Source organism: Somniosus microcephalus, chromosome 21, assembly GCF_052327205.1.
Source record: "Somniosus microcephalus isolate GS21.2 chromosome 21, FLI_Smic_1.0, whole genome shotgun sequence".
NCBI classification, from domain to species: domain Eukaryota; kingdom Metazoa; phylum Chordata; class Chondrichthyes; order Squaliformes; family Somniosidae; genus Somniosus; species Somniosus microcephalus.
In genome coordinates, this window is record NC_141007.1 from 7032580 (window position 1) to 7054213 (window position 21634).

General features: G+C 46.1%; 1 protein-coding gene across 1 annotated transcript in view; it reads left to right on the forward strand.

Moving 5' to 3' along the window:
- Positions 1–21634, forward strand: part of slc38a12 (solute carrier family 38 member 12) — a 303056-nt gene that overhangs the window by 64393 nt on the left and 217029 nt on the right. Inside the window, exon 5 of the mRNA XM_085963226.1 lies at positions 20011–20119. Coding sequence (XP_085819352.1) covers positions 20011–20119 — 109 coding nt within the window. The remainder of the gene's footprint in view (positions 1–20010; positions 20120–21634) is intronic.

The window sequence follows — 21634 nt, forward strand, 5'->3', positions numbered from 1 at the left end:
TACAATTAGATTGCAGAAAGCATTGATAATTTTAAATATTAATTCATTTTATATTAATGTTTCTAAATGTTGCCACTAGGTACATGTATTTTATCTTTTCAGACGCACTCAAATGGGTTCCTTTCACAGTGAAGCAGGCTCCTGCGCCTGCTTTCACTAACCTTAAAATTTTCAGACGTAATTGCTGGGCAGTTGGTGGGCAATTAGCCCAACTCTGCCAGCAATGACTCTTTCCCCATTGGTGTGGATCATCTGTCATTGTGTACCTTGACAGATCGCAAGTTCAGTATCTAAGTATGAGTTGCATACAGACCCCCAAACAGTAATGCTGAGGTTGGGGATGGCATTAAACGGGAAATTAGAGACGCGTGCAATAAGGGCACAGCAGTTATCATGGGTGACTTTAATCTACATATAGATTGGGCTAACCAAATTAGTAACAATACTGTGGAGGAGGAATTCCTGGAGTGTATGCGAGATGGTTTCCTGGACCAATATGTCGCGGAACCAACTAGAGATCAGGCCATCTTAGACTGGGTATTATGTAATGAGAGAGGATTAATTAGCAGTCTTGTGCGAGGCCCCTTGGGGCGGAGCGATCATAATATGATAGAATTCTTCATTTAAGATGGAGAGTGAAGTATTTGACTCAGAGGTTAGAGTCCTGAATTTAAATAAAGGAAACTACGATGGTATGAGGCGCGAGTTGGCTAGGATGGATTGGGGAATGTTACTTAAAGGGTTTGACGGTGGATAGGCAATGGCAAACATTTAAAGAGCGCATGGATGAACTACAGAATTTGTTCATCCCTGTTTGGCATAAAAATAAAACAAAAAAGGTGACTCAACCGTGGCTAACAAGGGAAAATAAGGATAGCATAAGATCCAAGGAGAGGACATATAAATTGGCCAGAAAAAGCAGCAAACTTGAGGATTGGGAGCAGTTTAGGATTCAGCAAAGGAGGACAAAGGGATTAATTAAGAGGGGGAAAATAGAATATGAGAGTAAGCTTGCAGGGAACATAAAAACTGACTGTAAAAGCTTCTGTAGATATGTGAAGAGAAAAAGATTGGTGAAGTCAAGCGTAGGTCCCTTGCAGTCAGAATCTGGGGAATTTATAATGGGAACAAAGAAATGGCAGACCAATTAAATACATACTTTGGTTCTGTCTTCACAAAGGAGGGCACAAATAACCCCCCAGAAATGTCGGGGAACATAGGGTCTAATGAGAGGGAGGAACTGAAAGAAATCAGTATTTGTAGGGAAATGGTGTTAGGGAAATTGACGGGATTGAAGACCGATAAATCCCCAGGGCCTGATAATCTATATCCTCGGGCACTTAAGGAAGTGGCCTTAAAAATAGTAGATGCATTGCTGGTCATCTTCTAAAATTTGATAGACTCTGGAGCAGTTCCCATGGATTGGAGGGTAGCTAATGTAAACTCACTATTCAAAAAAGGTGGTAGAGAAAAAGTGGGGAATTATGGACTGGTAAGCCTGACATCTGTAGTGGGGAAAATTGCTAGAGTCCATTATAAAAGATGTAATAGCAGAGCACTTGGAAAACAGTGACCGGATCGGACAAAGTCAACGTGGATTTACAAAAGGTAAATTGTGCTTGACTAATCTACTGGAATTTCTTGAGGATGTAACTGGTAGAATAAATAAGGGAGAACCAGTGGATGTGGTGTATTTGGACTTTCAGAAGGCTTTTGATAAGGTCCCGCATAAGAGATTAGCGTGTAAAGTTAAAGCACATAGGATTGGGGGCAAGGTACTGACTTGGATAGAGAACTGGTTGGCAGACAGAAAGCAGAGTTGGAATAAACGGGTCTTTTTCCGAGTGGCAGGCAGTGACTAGTGGGGTACTGTAGGGATCGGTGCTAGGGCCCCAGCTATTCACAATATATATTAATGATCTAGACGAGGGAACTAGATGTAATATCTCCAAATTTGCAGACGACACAAAGCTGGGTGGGCGTGTGTGCTGTGAGGAGGATGCAGAGAAACTCCAGGATGATTTGGACAGGTTGGGTGATTGGGCAGATGTATGGCAGATGCAGTATAATGTGGATAAATGCGAGGTTATCCACTTTGGCAAAAACAGGAAGGCAGATTATTATCTGTGGCATTAGATTGGGAGAAGGGGAAGTGCAATGAGACCTGGGCGTCCTTGTGCACCAGTCACTGAAGGTAAGCATGCAGGTGCAGCAGGTAGTTAAGAAGGCAAATGGTATGTTGGCCTTCGTAGCGAGAGCATTCGAGTACAGGAGCAAGGATGTCTTGCTGCAGTTGTACAGGGCCTTGGTGAGACCACACCTTGAGTATTGTGTGCAGTTTTGGCTGCCTTATCTGAGGAAGGATGTTCTTGCCATGGAGGGAGTGCAGCGAAGATTCACCAGACTGATACCTGGGATGGCAGGAATGATGTTATGAGGAGAGATTGGGTTGATTGGGCTTATATTCGCTGGAGTTCAGAAGAATGAGAGAGGATCTCATTGAAACTTATAAAATTCTAACCGGACTAGACAGACTAGATGCGGGAAGGATGTTCCCGATGGCGGGGAGTCGAGAACCAGGGGTCATAGTCTAAAGATAAAGGGTAAGCCATTTACGACAGAGATGAGGAGGAATTTCTTCACCCAGAGAGTGGTGAACCTGTGGAATTCTCTACCACAAATGGCAGTTAAGGGCAATTCATTAAATATATTCAAGAAGGAGTTGGATATATTTCTTAAGGCTAAAGGGCTCAAGGGATATGGAGAGAAGGCAGGGACAGGGTACTGAATTTGGATGATCAGCCATGATCTCAATGAATGGCGGAGCAGGCTCGAGGGGCCGAATGGCCTACTCCTGCTCCTATCTTCTATGTTAATACAAGCGCATGCGGAAATCCAGAATTTGTGGCCAATTTAAAGGCAGTCATACCCACTGCAAAACCTGCCCCAATAGCTATCACCAGTCCAGAGCCAGAAAGAGGCCACTCTTTACTTACTTGGAGAAATGACTCACTGCATCCATACCTTCCATCCCTCCACCTTCCTCAGTGTCACATCATCGTTAGCTGTAATCTGCCCCTTGTTCCCTGGGCCTCATTCATTGTTGCTCACTCCCCATCCTCTACCTTTATTGAAATGCTGGTGACAACCTTGTATGTTATCCATTCCTCTCAGCATTTTAAAACATGGAAATATTCTTCCAAGTGAAGTGCCTGGAAGAGTGCACCATGTTTTAAATGCTATGAAATGTTTAAATGTTGATCAGAAACAATAGCCATGGTGTCTATTTTAAACATTCCCAGTGCCCAGGCTTGGCTATTATTCAAATGAAAGGATGCATGTCTCCAGAAATAGTTTATAATCTGAAACTGGACTTCTGACACCAACTTCTTGCCTTGTTCATTGCAACCTGGTATTGTCTGGGGGCAATCGAGCTGGGTAGACTTCCCCTTGTTCCTAACAATTAATGGGCTCTTGTCTCTACTATTTGGCACCTGGTGCATGAAATTTGTGTCTTGCAAAACCACACTGTTGGTAGCTGTGGTCTGAGTGTTTAGGATTAATGAGGGCCAGTTATTGTTGACTAACCTTGGCTGCGCTCATCATGCAGCACTTCAGGTGCATCTTGCTTTTCTGCCAATGGTATCCCATTTTTATTTAGACTGGGAAATAACATTTTGAATGCTTCTCTTTTCCCTATGGAATCTGTTTTGAATTGCTGTAGCAAAGAGCCAGCACTGACGTGATGGGCTTAACGACCTTCTCTTGTGCTGTAAACGTTGGTTCTATGATAAACCTCTCTGCTGTGTTGAGGCTCATAGAACATTGTTGTTTAGTTTTTCCTGTATCAGGCAAGTCAATATACTCATTTTCAGCTTAACAGATGGGTTGTCTAATGCATTTCATATTACAGGAAACTCTTGTTTAAACGGCACCTAAATATCTGGAATTCTCTATTAACCGACAAAATTCTCACTCCGAAAACAACACCTCAATAACCGGCAATGTTGCCGAGTCCGAGTCTCCCACGGTGGCCGAGTTAGTCAGTGGGGGTAGTTCTCCAAACTGCCACTACTTGGCTTCTTGGCGTTGTCGGGAGTCGGAACACCTCAATACCCCTGTAACAGGAGTCTGACTCTCCCGTGCTGCCGGTAGTCTCTCCTGATCCACCATTTTACAGGGGTACTGTGTGTCTCCCACGCTGCTGGTAGTCATTGCATTGCATTACCCTCAACTGGCAGTACTGTACTTAATCAAGCATCTTCCACCATCCATTTAACACAACATTCTGTAGGTGAGTACCCAATTACTGTATACTGCACACTTCTTGAATTTTTTATTTTTCTTTGTTAAAAATAGGCTCGGTAGATAACCCTCTCCATCATCTGGAATTTCTGATCAACCGGCAACACGCCGGTGCCGGATACCAGAGTTTCCTGTAATACCCTGTTGGCAAGTTTCAGTCAATATTCTTTGTAAGGTGGCTATGTGAAGTAATCTGTTAGCGTTAGCAGCCAGGGAGAACTCTTCATTTGCAGGTCTATTCTGGAGTATCTGTTCACGTACAGGATGGATGCAATGTCCAGAAGAATAGTTACGTACCTTGGTAGAGTCTTCACTTCTACTAAGTAACACCGTCCTTGGGCCTTGTAGGCATTCCAGAAAATTATTGATTAAAAGGCTTTTGTGTGGAAAACAAACCTGTTAAATGATGACTCAAGTGGGATAATCTTCTGTGGATACTTCCGACCTTGTGTAGTCAGCTCATGACACTGTCTCGCGGGGAGATGGTTCTAGGAGGGAACATGACTATCCTGGTGGACAGAATTTGTTTCCCCCTCCCATGTGACTCTGGATTCACTGCTTCTAACCTAAAACTAGGTTAGAATTCCACCAGATTTCCCCAAGTGATGGTGCAAAGGGGAATAGACGTGAGAGAGATTATCAAATGAAAAAGCTTGAATTTGAGGAAAAGCAGATGGAAGGAGTTTGACAGCTGAAGGTGTACAATGAAGCAAGAAAATGGAAAAACGATGTAAGAAATTGTAAGAGGCATGAAATAGTTTTAGTTTGAGGTTTGAATTCCTTAACACTTTTCTGTCTGGAATTCCTGTAGAAAAGCTCCAGACTCTTACTAGCACCTTCATTAAAATGTAGAATTCTAATTATCCTGTAAGCTTGGACCTGTCATTGTACGCTCTTTATTGGAGGTGTATGATTGAAAAATCATTCAGCTGTTGTTGATTTATATGTAAAAATCTTTGCAGATGTTCAGAAGGACTTATTTTTTTTTCCATTTTGAAATTCGGTGCTTAAAATTTTCAATACAGGAGCATTAGCATCTGAATGAGAATTGACTTGTCCCTAATATAATTTACTGTTTTTTTTTCTATCAATACTTTTTAAAAATGGAAAAAAAAATCAGTCTGAATCGAAGATGGAAAAAAGAATTCTGGGAGAACAAAACCTAAGCATTAAGAGCAGGAGTAGGCCAAACGGCCCCTTGAGTCTGCTCCGCCATTCAGTAAGATCATGGCTGATCATCTACCTCAACTCCACTTTCCTGTCCTATCCCCAAATCATATCCCTTAATTCACTTAGAGTCCAAAAATCTATATCAGCCTTGAATATACTTAACAACTCAGCATCCACAACCCTCTGGGGTAGAGAATTGCAAAGATTCACAACCCTCCGAGTGAAGAAATTCCTCCTCATCTCAGTCTGAAATGGCTGACCCCTTATCCTGAGCCTATGCCCCCTAGTTCTAGACTCTCCAGCCAGGGGGAACAATCTCTCGGCATCCACCCTGTCAAGCCCTGTAAGAATTTTATACATTTAAATGAGCTCGTGTCTCCTCTAAACTCCGGAGAATATCGGCCCATTCTACTCGATCTCTCCTCATTGGACAGCCCGCTCATCCCAGAAATCAGTCTAGTGAACCTTCGTTGCATTCCCTCCAAGGCAAATATATCCTTCCTTGGGTAAGGAGATCAAAACTCGACACCGTACTCCAGGTGTAGTCTTACTAAAGCCCTATATAATAGCAGCAAGACTTCCTTACTCTTATACTCCAAGCCCCTTGCAGTAAAGGCCAACATACCATTTGTGTTGTGGAGTATTTTAAACCAACACGCGACACAAGGTATTGGATCGTTATTTAAATAGTCTTTATTACACCGGTGAGGCGACAATCTCTACTGGCGCACCAGGAGACTTCTCCGAAATGATACAGTAAGTGTTACATATTTATGCGTTCAAAAGTCGTGGTAACCTTGTGCATAATCTGTTGCACTGTTTTAATTGGCTTAAAGCCCGCGTGCTCAGTTGCTGATTGGCTTATTCCCTGTCTAGCGTCACATGACTTCGCCTATATTTATTGTCACATGATCTTGCCTGTTATAATTTTGTGATCTTTAGTAAAACCACATGTCTGCATTTCTGTCTAGCTGTGCCCCGTGTGGTTTTACTTATCTCTAGGCTCCATAGTTTGTGGTTGGTGCTTCTGAGCTATTTTCATCTAATCTTGCAAAAGCATCGAGACCTTGTGGTCAGCATGTCTGACCTGTCTCCGCTGGTCTCTGTCTGGTGTGCAAGCTGCATTGTTAACCCCTTAATTCCTGAAGGGTGCCGCTGCTCCACTTCAATTTGCCTTCCTAATTGTTTGCTGTACATGCATGTTAAGTTTCTGTGATTTGTGTACAAGGACACCCAAATCCCTCTGCATGCCCACATTATACTCCATCTGCCACCTTCTTGCCCACTCACTTAACCTGTCTCTATCCCTTTCTAGCCTCTTTGCGTCCGCCTCATAGCTTACTTTTCCTCCTAGCTTTGTATTGTCAACAAACTTGGATATATTACACACTCTTCCCTCATCGAAATCATTGATATAGATTGTAAATACTGAGGCCCAAGCACTAATTCTTGCGGCACTCCACTAGTTACAACCTGCCAACCCACAAATGACATCATGCATGAAGGCTTTCTTGCAGTTATTGTATATAATTTCAAAAAAGCTATAATGGAAAGTATAGTCAATACTGAGGAAGATTGTGACAAATTACAAGAAGGCATTGATAAACTTGCAGAATGGGTGTGTAACTGGCAAACGAGTGAGATGTTGAATTTGAGGCCACATACTCTTTGGAAAATAAGTGTCTAACTGGGGTAGAGGAGCAGAGGGCTCTGGGGGTACAGATTCACAAATCACAAAGTAGTAACACGGGCTAATAAGGCCATTGAAGAAAAAATCAAACCAAGCGCTGGGGCTTATTTTGAGGGGGAAAAATTGAAAAGCTGCGAAGTTCTGTTAAACTTGTCTCGAACCTTGGTTAGACCACACTTGGAGTTCAGTGAACAGTTCTGGTCTCCATGTTATAAAAAGGATGTAGAGGCACTGGAGAAGGTGCAACAAGATTTACAAGGATGATACCAGAAATGAGAGGTTCTAGACTGACTATTCCAACGCACTCCTGGCCGGCCTCCCATCCTCCCCCCTCCATAAACTTGAGGCCATCCCAAACTCTGCTGCCCCGTGTCCTAACTCACACCCAGTCCCGTTCACCCATCACCCCCTGTGCTCACTGCCTCGTGTCCTAACTCGCACCCAGTCCCGTTCACCCATCACCCCCTGTGCTCACTGCCCCGTGTCCTAACTCACACCCAGTCCCGTTCACCCATCACCCTCTGTGCTCACTGCCCCGTGTCCTAACTCGCACCCAGTCCCGTTCACCCATCACCCCCTGTGCTCACTGCCCCGTGTCCTAACTCACACCCAGTCCCGTTCACCCATCACCCTCTGTGCTCACTGCCCCGTGTCCTAACTCGCACCCAGTCCCGTTCACCCATCACCCCGTGCTCACTGCCCCGTGTCCTAACTCGCACCCAGTCCCGTTCACCCATCACCCCCTGTGCTCACTGCCCCGTGTCCTAACTCGCACCCAGTCCTGTTCACCCATCACCCCCTGTGCTCACTGCCCCGTGTCCTAACTCACACCCAGTCCCGTTCACCCATCACCCCCTGTGCTCACTGCCCCGTGTCCTAACTCACACCCAGTCCCGTTCACCCATCACCCCCTGTGCTCACTGCCCCGTGTCCTAACTCACACCCAGTCCCGTTCACCCATCACCCCGTGCTCACTGCCCTGTGTCCTAACTCGCACCAAGTCCCGTTCACCCATCACCCCCTGTGCTCACTGCCCCGTGTCCTAACTCGCACCAAGTCCCGTTCACCCATCACCCCCTGTGCTCACTGCCCCGTGTCCTAACTCGCACCCAGTCCCGTTCACCCATCACCCCCTGTGCTCACTGCCCCGTGTCCTAACTCGCACCCAGTCCCGTTCACCCATCACCCCCTGTGCTCACTGCCCCGTGACCTAACTCGCACCAAGTCCCGTTCACCCATCACCAATGTGCTCACTGACCTACATTGCTGGCTCCCAGTTAAGCAATGCCTCGATTTCAAAATTCTCCTCCTTGTTTTCAAATCCCTCCATGGCCTCGCCCCTCCCTATCTCTGTAATCTCCTCCAGCCCCACAACCCCCCGAGATATCTGCACTCCTCCAATTCTGACCTCATACACATCCCCGATTTTCTTCGCTCCACCATTGGCAGCCTTGCCTTCAGTTGCCTAGGCCCTAAGTTCTGGAATTCCCTCCCTAAACCCCTCTACCCCTCTCTCCTTATAACCTACCTCTTTGACCAAGCTTTTGGTCACTTGTCCTAATATGACATGTGGCTCGGTGTGAAACTTTGTTTGATTACACTCCTGTGAAGCGCCTTGCGATGTTTTACTGTGTTAAAGGTGCTATATAAATACAACTTGTTACAATGGGCAAAGCAATCCTGCCACTTCACCTCGCCTACCTGCTTGTGCTCATTGCAATAATAACTTGCATTTATACAGTGTGTTATGTTAAAACACCTTTGTTTCACACACAAGGAATTACTTGGAAGGGTTGTGACTTATGTGGACATACAGGGTAGTTATTCTGCAGTGTTAACATCTCAAACAGCAGACAGATGAATGACCAATGAATACTTTCACTGATATTGAGGAAGCAAAGTTGTCCAGGACACAGAACTACCTACTCTTGGTTAGTACCTTGGAGGATGGTGCCTCGAGCAGACGGGGCCTCGGAGGGACATCCCATCCAAAAGACCGCCCCTCGCACAGTGCGGCGCTCCCTCCGCACCGCCCCTCGCACAGTGCGGCGCTCCCTCCGCACCGCCCCTCGCACAGTGCGGCGCTCCCTCCGCACCGCCCCTCGCACAGTGCGGCGCTCCCTCCGCACCGCCCCTCGCACAGTGCGGCGCTCCCTCCGCACCGCCCCTCGCACAGTGCGGCGCTCCCTCCGCACCGCCCCTCGCACAGTGCGGCGCTCCCTCCGCACCGCCCCTCGCACAGTGCGGCGCTCCCTCCGCACCGCCCCTCGCACAGTGCGGCGCTCCCTCCGCACCGCCCCTCGCACAGTGCGGCGCTCCCTCCGCACCGCCCCTCGCACAGTGCGGCGCTCCCTCCGCACCGCCCCTCGCACAGTGCGGCCTAGATTGTGCTCAAGTCCTAGAATGGAGGCTTGAACCTGTAACCTTCTGACTTGGAGAGTGCTGCCTATTGAACCAAATTAAATCCATTAATTGCCTTTGATTCTGCCCACATCACTTGCTTTTCCCAATGATTTGTTCCACAGATCCAGCCCCACTTTGTTGGAAAAGTTCTAACTGTAGGTTCTATGTAATTTATAACTTTGGTCCCTGATTTGAACCAATTTATATTTGTCTGGATCAACGTTGTCAATTCTCTTTGTAGCCTTGAACTTCAGTTGGGTCACCTTGGCAAATAATTATCTTGGAATGTGGAACACAGTTATTCCAAGAGAGAACAAAGACTATTAGCACAGCTCGAGGGTTGCGATCTCTACCTTTTTAAAAGCTCTGCTTCAATGAGACACCCATCAGTTGATGCCAAAAGTGTTGGCAACTCAATGAAGTTATGGTTCTTGTAAGCCTGTTTGGGCAGGAACTTTAAAGGGTGCTCGAGCTGCATGTGAACACATTGTTGGACGATGGGAGTGAGAGGATGCTTGGGGAATGTTTGATAGAAACATAGAAGATAGGAGCAGGAGTAGGCCATTCGGCCCCTCGAGCCTGCTCCGCCATTCAATGAGATCATGGCTGATCATCCAAACTCAGTACCCCGTACCTGCCTTCTCCCCATATCCCTTGATACCTTTAGCTCTAAGAAATATATCTAACTCCTTCTTGAATATATTTAAAGACTTGGCCTCAACCGCCTTCTATGGTAGAGAATTCCACAGGTTCACCGCTCTCTGGGTGAAGAAATTCTTCCTCATCTCTGTCCTAAATGGCTTACCCCTTATCCTTAGACTATGACCCCTGGTTCTGGACTCTCCGACCATCGGGAACATTCTACCTGCATCTAGTTTGTCCAGACCTGTCAGAATTTTATAAGTTTTGATGAGATCCCCTCTCATTCTTCTAAACTCCAGCGAGTATAAGCCCAATCGACCCAATCTCTCCTCATACGTCATTCCTGCCATCCCAGGGATCAGCCTTGTGAATCTTCGCTGAACTCCTTCCATGGCAAGAACATCCTTCCTCAGATAAGGCGACCAAAACTGCGCACACTACTCAAGGTGTGGTCTCACCAAGGCCCTGTACAACTGCAGCAGGACATCCTTGCTCCTGTACTCAAATCCTTTTGCTATGAAGGCCAACATACCATTTGCTTTCTTCACCGCCTGCTGCACCTGCATGCTTACCTTCAGCGACTGGTGCACAAGGACACCCAGGTCTCGTTGCACTTCCCCTTCTCCCAATCTATTGCCATTCAGATAATAGTCTGCCTTTCTGTTTTTGACACCAAAGTGGATAACCTCGCATTTATCCACATTATATTGCATCTGCCATGCTTCTGCCCAATCACCCAACCTGTCCAAATCATCCTGGAGTTTCTCGGTATCCTCCTCGCAGCACACACGCCCACCCAGCTTTGTATCGTCTGCAAACTTGGAGATATTACATCTAGTTCCCTTATCTAGATCATTAATGTACATTGTGAATAGCTGGGGTCCAAGGACTGATCCCTGCGGTACCCCACTAGTCACTGCCTGCCACTCGGAAAAAGACCCGTTAATTCCTACTCTCTGCTTTCTGCCCACCAACCAGTTCTCTATCCAAGTCAATACCTTGCCCCCAATCCCATGTGCCTTAACTTTACACGGTAATCTCTTATGCGGGACCTTATCGAAAGCCTTTTGAAAGTCCAAATACACCACATCCACTGGTTCTCCCTTACCTATTTTCCCAGTTACATCCTCAAAAAATTCCAGTAGATTAGTCAAGCACGATTTACCTTTTGTAAATCCATGTTGACTTTGTCCGATCCTGTCACTGTTTTCCAAGTGCTCAGCTATTACATCCTTTATAGTGGACTCTAACATTTTCCCCACTACCCCGCTTTCTCTCTCCCACCCTTTTTGAATAGTGGGGTAACATTAGCTACCCTCCAATCCATGGGTACAGTTCCAGATTCCAGCGAATTTTGGAAGATGATCAGCAATGCATCTACTATTTCTCGGGCCACCTCCTTAAGTACCCTAGGATGTAGATTATCAGGCCCTGGGGATTTATCGACCTTCAATCCCATCAATTTCCCCAACACCATTTCCCTACAAATACTGATTTCTTTCAGTTCCTCCCTCTCATCAGACCCTATGTTCTCCAACATCTCTGGGAGGTTATTTGTGTCCTCCTTTGTGAAGACAACCAAAATATGCATTTAATTGGTCTGCCATTTCGTTGTTTCCCATTAGAACTTCCCCTGCTTCTGACTGCAAGGGACCTACACTTGATTTCACTAATCTTTTTCTCTTCACATATCTATAAAAGCTCTTAGTCAGTTTTTATGTTCCCTGCAAGCTTACTTTCATATTCTATTTTCCCCTTCTTAATTAATCCCTTTGTCCTCCTTTGTTGAATCCTAAACTGCTCCCAATCCTCAGGGTTACTGCTTTTTCTGGCCAATTTATATGCCCTCTCCTTGGATCTTATGCTATCCCTAATTTCCCTTGTTAGCCACTGTTGAGTCACCCTTTTTGTTTTATTCTTATCCCAAACTGGGATGAACAACTTCTGTAGTTCATCCATGCGGTCTTTGAATGTTTGCCATTGCCTATCCACCGTCAACCCTTTGAGTGACATTCCTCAATCAATCCTACCCAACTCGCGCCTCAGACCATCGTAGTTTCCTTTATTTAAATTCAGGACCCTAGTCTCTGAGTCAACTACTTCACTCTCCATCGTAATGAAGAATTCTATCATATTATGATCGCTCTGACCCAAGGGGCCTCGTACAACAAGATTGCTAATTAATCCTCTCTCATTACATAATACCCAGTCTAAGATGGCCTGATCTCTGGCTGGTTCCTCGACATATTGTTCCAGAAAACCATCCCGTAAACATTCTAGGAATTCCTCCTCCACAGTATTTTTACTAATTTGGTTAGCCCAATCTATATGTAAATTAAAGTCACCCATGATGACTGCTGTGCCCTTACTGCATGCTTCTCTAATTTCCCTTTTTAATGCCATCCCCAACCTCCGTATTACTGTTTGGAGGTCTATATACCACTCCCACTAACGTTTTCTGCCCCTTGATATTTCTCAGTTCTACCCATACAGATTCTGCATCATCAGAGCTAATATCCTTCCTTTCAATTGTGTTAATCCCCTCTTTAACCAGCAATGCTACCCCACCTCCCTTTCTTTTTTGCCTATCCTTCCTAAATATTGAATACCCCTGGATGTTGAGTTCCCAGCCTTGGCCACCCTGGAGCCATGTTTCCGTAATCCCAATCAAATCATATTCGTTTACCTCTATTTGCGCAGCTAATTCATCCACCTTGTTCCGGATGCTCCTTGCATTAAGACACAAAGCCTTCAGGCTTGTTTTTTTAATGCTCTCAGACCTATATGAATTATTGGAAAGTCTTGATAAACCTGTTAAGTCAAAATGTAATGTCCGGGTGCCTTTGGAAGAACTTGGTGAGATCCATGTGTTGTGCTTTAATCTGTTAAGCGTTCTCGAAATACTTTGTATTCAATGTTCCTGGTTTTGTACAAATTCCCTTTTCCAAATTGCCTACTCCAGGCTATTGTGCTGACCAGAAAGTTTGTAGTTAGAGGCCTGGAGTTTTCGCTAGGTTGTGCTGGTAAAATCGGCCAAGCCAGTGCAAAAGATCGAGGAATTTCGAGGGCAAATTACGTCCAGCACCAGAAGCGTTTCCACGATCATTTGCACTGGAAGCCGGCCCTGCCACAACTGGCCACGCCTCCAGATCGAATAAATCACCATGCTGAGTTTCCGCTAACTGTGCCTGCTGCGGCCCTTCGAAGAGCCTCTTCAAAACCAGTGCTTTTTAGGTGCAAGGACACCAATGGGCACCTTTATAAAAGCTTTTACATATTACATATTTAATTTACTAAGAAACTGACTACTGTACACCAATGAAACTAGTCAATGGTTCTGTTTAGTTTCTTTGTTATTTTAAGTTATTTAAAGTCCGGTTACTCACAGGTGGTGGACCAGACACTCTGATTAAAATGCTTATTTTTTGTGAAACCTATGTTCAGCTGCATTAATCAAACTGCGCCAGGTTGCCACTCTTAAATACATCACCGAATAGTTTTTAATGCGAAAAGAAATTTGAAAAAATGACATTTGAAAACGCTGCCCAATTGTGCTGGTTCGTGGACGATTTTACGTTCGGCAATATGCGAATGAGTTTGAGCAGAAACCCGAGTACAAAATTCAGTTTGGAATACGAGTGCAATTTGTGGTCGATTGTGCCCAAAGTGGAATCTCTACCTCAGGATTTCGTTACATTTAAAGAGGCTCTGATAACGAGGAGGGAAGAGTGTAAATGGGCTCTGAAATGGGAGGGTGGCTGGAGGGAGGCTGACCTTGAACACAATGTATTCTTCAGTGCTGGTGAAGCCAAACTAAAATCCAATCCCAGCTTTGAAAGCTGTCCTATTTTAAGAACTTTCTTAAATAAATGTACCTCAACCACGAACGTACAAAATCTATTCACTCTAAATGGACATTGTGAAAAGAATTTCTGCCTCATTTATTGAGGTAGAAATTTATAAATGAAATGCAGAACAATAATATATTATTGATGTGTGCCACCATTACCCTCCTCACATGAACAGTGCCAGAAGATGGAATAACCACACTCCCTGTCTGTTGAAATTACTGCAATCAGTGCAGATTGTACAGGCCATTTCAACCACATCATACGTGTTGACTGGTTTAATGTTTTCAGTGAAAATTAAATGCAACGGGGATGAATCAGCAGAAATTACTTCTCTATTTGGCAGACAGGTAACTTTCAAATAGGTACAGCTTTCCAATACGGGGCTAGTGGGCATATGGAGGGGTGGGGGGCGTAGAGAGAAATTCTTAACCATACAATCATAGAAGCTTACCGCAAGGAAGGAGGCCGTTTACCCAATTGTGTCTTCGCGAGAGCAATTCAAAGTTAATCCCACTGGCCCAATCTTCCCATAGCCCTGTATCATCAGCTTCAAATATTTAACCAAATTTCCCTTGAAAGGTGCAATGCCTCAACCATGCCCTGTGGCAAATACTCTAGTAACTCTTCCAGAAGGAAATTTCTCCGAACCTCTCATCACACACTAGTGGATGTTTTAAATTGGTGACCTCTGTCACTGACCCCCCCCCCCCCCCCCCACAATAAGAGAAAATATAATTTAAAAAACCTCTTGCATCGTCTGTTTCTCTGCTCGCTGGAAATGGCCCCAGTATCTCCAGTCTGTGCTACACTAGTGCATGCTCTCTTTCTCGGTCTCGGTCGGGCACGCCCCCGCTCGCGCGCTCTCTGGCTGGGGCGCACCCCTGCTCGCGCGCTCTGCCTGGGGCGCACCCCCGCTCGCGCTCTCTCTGCCTGGGGCGCACCCCCACTCGCTCTCTCTGCCTGGGGCGCGCCCTCGCTCGCCGCCCGGGGCGCCCCCTCGGTCGCTCGCCGCCCGGGGCGCCCCCTCGGTCGCTCGCCGCCCGGGGCGCCCCCTCGGTCGCTCGCCGCCCGGGGCGCCCCCTCGGTCGCTCGCCGCCCGGGGCGCCCCCTCGGTCGCTCGCCGCCCGGGGCGCCCCCTCGGTCGCTCGCCGCCCGGGGCGCCCCCTCGGTCGCTCGCCGCCCGGGGCGCCCCCTCGGTCGCTCGCCGCCCGGGGCGCCCCCTCGGTCGCTCGCCGCCCGGGGCGCCCCCTCGGTCGCTCGCCGCCCGGGGCGCCCCCTCGGTCGCTCGCCGCCCGGGGCGCCCCCTCGGTCGCTCGCCGCCCGGGGCGCCCCCTCGGTCGCTCGCCGCCCGGGGCGCCCCCTCGTGATATCTGGAGACACAGCATAAAGAGATATACACAACATGACTCTACTGCACATGGCTTTTTATTCTATACATCAGTAGTCCACCAGGTGGCTCTGTTACACTTCTCCCTCCTTATTGAAGTTAATCATAGCAAATAATCATTGTACGTGACTTGCATGGCATACACAACTCTTGATTGATAGATATTTATATATATATATCCCAAATGGAACCCATTTTATGTTTCCAAATTCTGCTATAGAATTCGGTAACACAAGATATGAAGTTATTTTCCATATTTACAGATTAAACTTAACCACTGGCTTTTTGCTTCGAAGAGGATACCTTTTTTCTCGAACAGAAATTTCAGATCTTGTTGTCGGACTTTGGCTCATTCTAGGCTGAGCCTGAGGAGAATTTTTCTCCAAGGGCTGACCTTGATCTACATTGGGACTCTCTACACTTTCAGACTGTTTGTCTGCCTGACTCGGCCTCAGACTTGAATTCTGACTTTGTCTTGGACTTGTTTCTGGTACGTCTGATGTGGGATTTGCTGCTGGTACTCTACTTGTAACAAGACTATCTGACTCATCAGAATAAATGGAATCACCCCAGCTTTCAACACCAACCATATCTGTATGTATGATCAATGTGAACAAACCTAACCTTTCCATCTTGACCAAATATGTAGGAGGGCCACATATCTTCACTACTCTTCCTGGTAACCACTTTAACCATTTATGGTGATGGTTCTTCACTCTAACCTTCTGGTTCAACTTCACACTTCTCTCTCCAACTCTACCTTTATCATGACTCTCTGCCTTGATTGTTTATTTTCTACGGACTGTGCCAAGTTTGGCTTTAACAACGAGTACCTGGTTTGTGGCTGTCGTTTGAGAAACAACTCTGCTGGTTTCCTACCAGTAGTGATATGAGGAGTATTCCGATAGGTAATCAGAAAATTTGCCAGTTTGTGGTCCAACGACAACTGACATTTCTTGGGATTTGGATCCAACATTTGCTTGACGAGGGCACGTTTGACAATTTGTACTGTGCGCTCTGCTGCACCATTTGAAGCAGGGTGGTACGGTGGAACTGTTTCTGCTCATGAACTGTGAGAACTCTTCTGAACAAAATTGCAGCCCATTATCGGACACAATTTCTTCTGGGAGGCCGTATGAAGAAAACAATCTTCGCAAATTGTCTAGTGTTTTGCTTGTTATTATCCGCATCGGAAACACCTCTACCCACTTCGAGTGACCCTCTATCACTATGGACAATTGCTGTCCTTCGAGCTCAGCAAAATCTACATGTAACCTTTGCCACATTCTGGGAGGCCATTTCCATGGCTGTAATGGTACTGATGGTGGTTTCTTGCTCACCGATTGACATGTTGTACACTGACTGACGATGTGCACTCTCTCTATCTAAACCGGGCCATCATAAGTAACTGCATGCAAACCTCTTGGTCAAGCACATTCCCAGGTGCTGGTCATGAAAATCTCCCAACAATTTAGACCTGAACCTATTTGGGATAACCACTCTTGCTCCCCACATGATACAATCTTTATCCACTGACGATTCATTCCTACGGACAAAGTATGGATGGATATCTTCCTCTGATACCTGGTTTGGCCATCCATTTGCTATGTAATCATACACCTTTAACATAATTGGGCCACGTTTGGTTGCCCTACCAATCTCTTCAGCTGTGACTGGCAGCTCATCGATGTATGAGAAATAGAACACTTCTTCCTTATTGGGTGTAACTTGTGATGGGGATGGCAAACTGGACATAGCATCAGCATTACTGTGGTCAGCTGATCGTCTGTACTCAATGTCCTACGTATACGCTGACAAAATCAAAGCTAATCTCTGCATTCAGGCTGCAGCTAAGGTTGGAGCTGGGCACATTGGATAGAGGATTGCTGTCAGGGGCTTATGGTCAGTAACTATGGTAAATTTATGACCAAACAAGTATTTGTGAAATTTCTTGACCCCAAAAATTAATGACAAAGCTTCCCTTTCGATTGGCGCATAATTCCGTTCACTGGCACTGAGTGCGTGAAGCAAAAGCAATTGGTCTCTCCTCCCCACTATCTAGTACATGAGAGATCACTGCCCCAACTCCGTACAGAGGGGCGTCACATGCTGGCTTGATCTCCTTAGATATATCATAGTGAACTAACGTACTCTCCACTAACTGGTTTTTGCACTCTTTGAATGCTGCGTTGCATTCTTTTGACCACTTCCACGGGACCTGTTTTCTCAACAGCTCATTCAGTGGATGTAACAATGTAGCCAAGTTTGGGAGGAACTTTCTGTAATAATTCAAAAGACCCAAAAATGATCGAAGTTCAGAGACATTCTTGAGACTGGGTGCATTTCTGATTGCATCCAGCTTTCCCTTGGTTGGATGTAAACCATCTTTGTCTACTCTGTGTCCTAAGAACTCCACTGAGTTTTGAAACAACTCACACTTGTGAGCTGTCACTCGTACTCCGTGCTTCTCTAGCCGTTTGAGCACTTCACTCAACACCTCATCATGGATTTGCCTGTTTGGTGCTGAAATGAGTATATCATCCAAATAACACACTATCCCTTCAATCCCATGCAAAATTTGGTTCATCGCCCCCTGGAATATGTCAGGGGCAGAAGACACTCCAAATGGTAGCCTATTGAACTGATATAGGCCTCAGTGAGTATTTATAGTCAAGCATGACTTGGACTCTCTCTAACTCGGGTGTTTGTCAGATCTAACTTCGAAAAGATCTGGCCACCTGTCAGCATTGTGAACAAATCTTCCACGTTTGGCAACGTATTGGGTAGATTACACTCTAGAACCTGGTTTACAGTTATCTTACAATCACCACACAACCTTACCTTACCATCTGACTTGGGTACAACAACAATGGGTGTAGCCCAATTACTCAGGTCTACCTTCGAGATAATGTTCTCAGTTTCTAGTCTTTTGAGTTCCTGCTCAACTTTCTCCTTGAGTGCGTATGGTACGGGACATGGCTTGCAGTAAACTGGTCTTGCGTCCTTCTGCACTCTGACACTCGCCTTGTAGTCTTGGATCGGACTTCCCGTTTCGCTGAACACCTTCAGATACTGCTTGATTACAGCATCTTTCGATGCAAATTTCGCTTCCACACAAAATCTCATTCCAATCCAGCTTCAGTGATCCTAACCAATTTCTACCCATCACGGCAGGCTTGTCTCCTGCCGCTACTATGAGAGGCAAGCTCTGACACTGATCCTTGTATTTCACTGGTATGGTGACACTTCCTACTCTCCTGAGTAGCCTCACAGATCTACCTTCGATTTCTCTAGTCTCACACTCTCTCTATCTCTCTCTTGCTGTCTGTGTCTCTCTCTCTCGCTGGCTGGTTCGCGCTCTCGCTCTCGCTGGCTGGCTGGCTCCCCGCTCCTCTCACTCCCTCTCCCGCTCTCGCTGGCTGGCTCTCCCTCTCTTTCCCCCCCCTCCCCCCACACACACTCCCTCACTGGCTCGCGCTCTCTCCCTCTTGCTGTCTGGCTCTCCTTTATAGAGAATTAAAACCGTTGTTTACACAAGGATTTACTAATGACGGAAGCAATGTTAGCAGGTAACTAGTAGGAAGGTTATTCTCAGAGGTTTGACCTGACTCTCTACATTGGCCACAATATGGCAGATACATCTTGTGGATAAATCTAGGATAATACATATAGGGACAGGTAACTATTTAAGGGTCTCCACTGGTAGAGACTGTAAATGACTTGGGAGAGTTCATTCATCATTGGTTGAAAGCATGGTCACCGTGTGGAAGTATTATCCACTAGGCAAGCTACAAGGCAAAGAAAGAAAGATTTGTATTTCTATAGCACCTTTCGCCACCTCCGGTCACCCCAAAGAGCTTTACAGCCAATGAAGTACTTTTTGAAGTGTGGTCAATGTCAGAAACGTGGCAGCCAATTTGCGCACAGCAAGCCCCCACAAACCACAATGTGGCAATCGCCAGATAATCTGTTTTAGTGATGTTAGTTGAGGGCTAAATATTGGCCAGGACACCTCAGTAACCCTCCTTCAGTACTGCACTGGAGTGTGAAGTTAAGCATCTTGGGAATCGGGGACAGTGACAACAGTTGGACTTCCTTTCCTGGGACTTGTGCATTTAGCCAATCCTAGAGATTGGTGGAAGAGAAGTTGCTATGACCCTGAGTATAAAGTTTGAAATGGTGTAGGTTGGTTGTTATATAAAACTAGTCTCTGTGAGCTGAGCCCTGTGGAACATTCCTGTGATTCATTTGTTCTTATTGAGCCACCTCGGGGATTGAGTTGGTGTCTGGGTAAATGATGCCTTTAAAAGCAGGCTTCCTTTATCAGGGTGCCCATCAACAGGTGCTAAATGTAGGAGAAGGAATGCCGGCAGGCGATGGAGTTTTGGTTACATCCAGAATTTTCCATTTCTGTGGCTCCCAGCCCACAAGTTTCCAGTTATTAAAATGAGCAGTGACTGAAGGGCCGAGCCCAGGGAGGGCAATAGTGGCCAGTCCCAGCCATTGTCTGTTTCGGAGCCGCAAGACATGCTGATCAGGTTGTTGCTGTTTTTGCATTAAAGGTGGATGATAGTGATGCCTCTTCAGATTCCTATGATGACGATGACAAGAATGAGAGTGCAATACGGGATAGTTATCAACGGTCAGAGACGAGACCCATTCTCTCAGTGCGTAAGTATTGAGGCAACCTTCTTGTCAGCTGCTTTAACTTTCAGTACTGAACAATTACTGAAATAATCTGAAAATTGCATATTTTTACCAGCTAACCCTTTGAAGTAACGCTGTCCAAATTACAAAGACTGCAGTGATCAAGAAATAGTAAGGTTACTTGAGATGAGTTTTCTTCTTGTGAATAATTATGGCATTAGAGTCATAGTTATACAGCACAGAAAGAGGCCCTTCGGCCCATCGTGTCCGCGCCGGCCATCAAGCCCTGTCTATTCTAATCCCATTTTACAGCACTTGGTCCGTAGCCTTGTATGCTATGGCGTTTCAAGTGCTCATCTAAATGCTTCTTGAATGTTGTGAGGGTTCCTGCCTCTACCACCCTTTCAGGCAGAGTTCCAGATTCCAACCACCCTCTGGGTGAAAAAGTTTTCCTCAAATCCCCTCTAAACCGCCTGCCTTGAATCTATGCCCCCTGGTTATTGACTCCTACTAAGTGGAAAAGTTCCTTTCTATCTACCCTATCTATGCCCCTCATAATTTTGTACACCTCAATCAGGTTCCCCCCTCAGCCTTCTCTGCTCTAAGGAAAACAACCCCAGCCTGTCCAGTCTCTCTTCATAGCTGAAATACTCCAGCCCAGGTAACATCCTGGTGAATCTCCTCTGCACCCTCTCCAATGCAATCACATCCTTCCTATAGTGTGGCGACCAGAACTGCACACAGTATTCCAGCTGTGGCCTAACTAGCATTTTGTACAGCTCCATCATAACCTCCCTGCTCTTGCCTTCATTAGCCAAGGCATAGAATATAAGTATCCCATATGCCTTTTTAACCACCTTATCTACCTGTCCTGCTGCCTTCAGGGATCTATGTCCATGCACACCAAGGTCCCTCTGATCCTCTGTCCTTCCTAGGGTCCTACCATTCATTGTGTATTCCCTTGCCTTGTTAGTCCTCCCAAAATGCATCACCTCACACTTTTCAGGGTTAAATTCCATTTGCCACTGTTCTGCCCATCTAACCAACCCGTCTATATCGTCCTGTAGCATGAGACTTCCATCGTCGCTATTTACCACTGCACTAATTTTCGTGTCATCTGCGAACTTACTGATCATACCTCCTACATTCATATCTAAATCATTAATGTTCACTACAAACAGCACCGATCCCTGCGGTACACCACTGGACACAGGTTTCCAGTCACAAAAACAACCTTTGACCATCACCCTCTGCCTCCTGCCACTAAGCCAATTTTGGATCCAATGTGCCAAATTTCTCTGGATCCCATGGGCTCTTGCCTTCTTGACCAGTCTCCCATGCGGGACTTTGTCAAAAGCCTTACTGAAATCCATGTAGCCTACATCAATTGCACTACCCTCATCCACACACCTAGTCACCCCCTCGAAAAATTCAATCAAAGCATTGCGGGAGCGCTGCACTGTCGGAGGTGCTTTTGGATGAGACGTCAAACTGAGGCCTGGATTCCCTGCTCGGGTGAACGTAAAGGATTCCACGGTA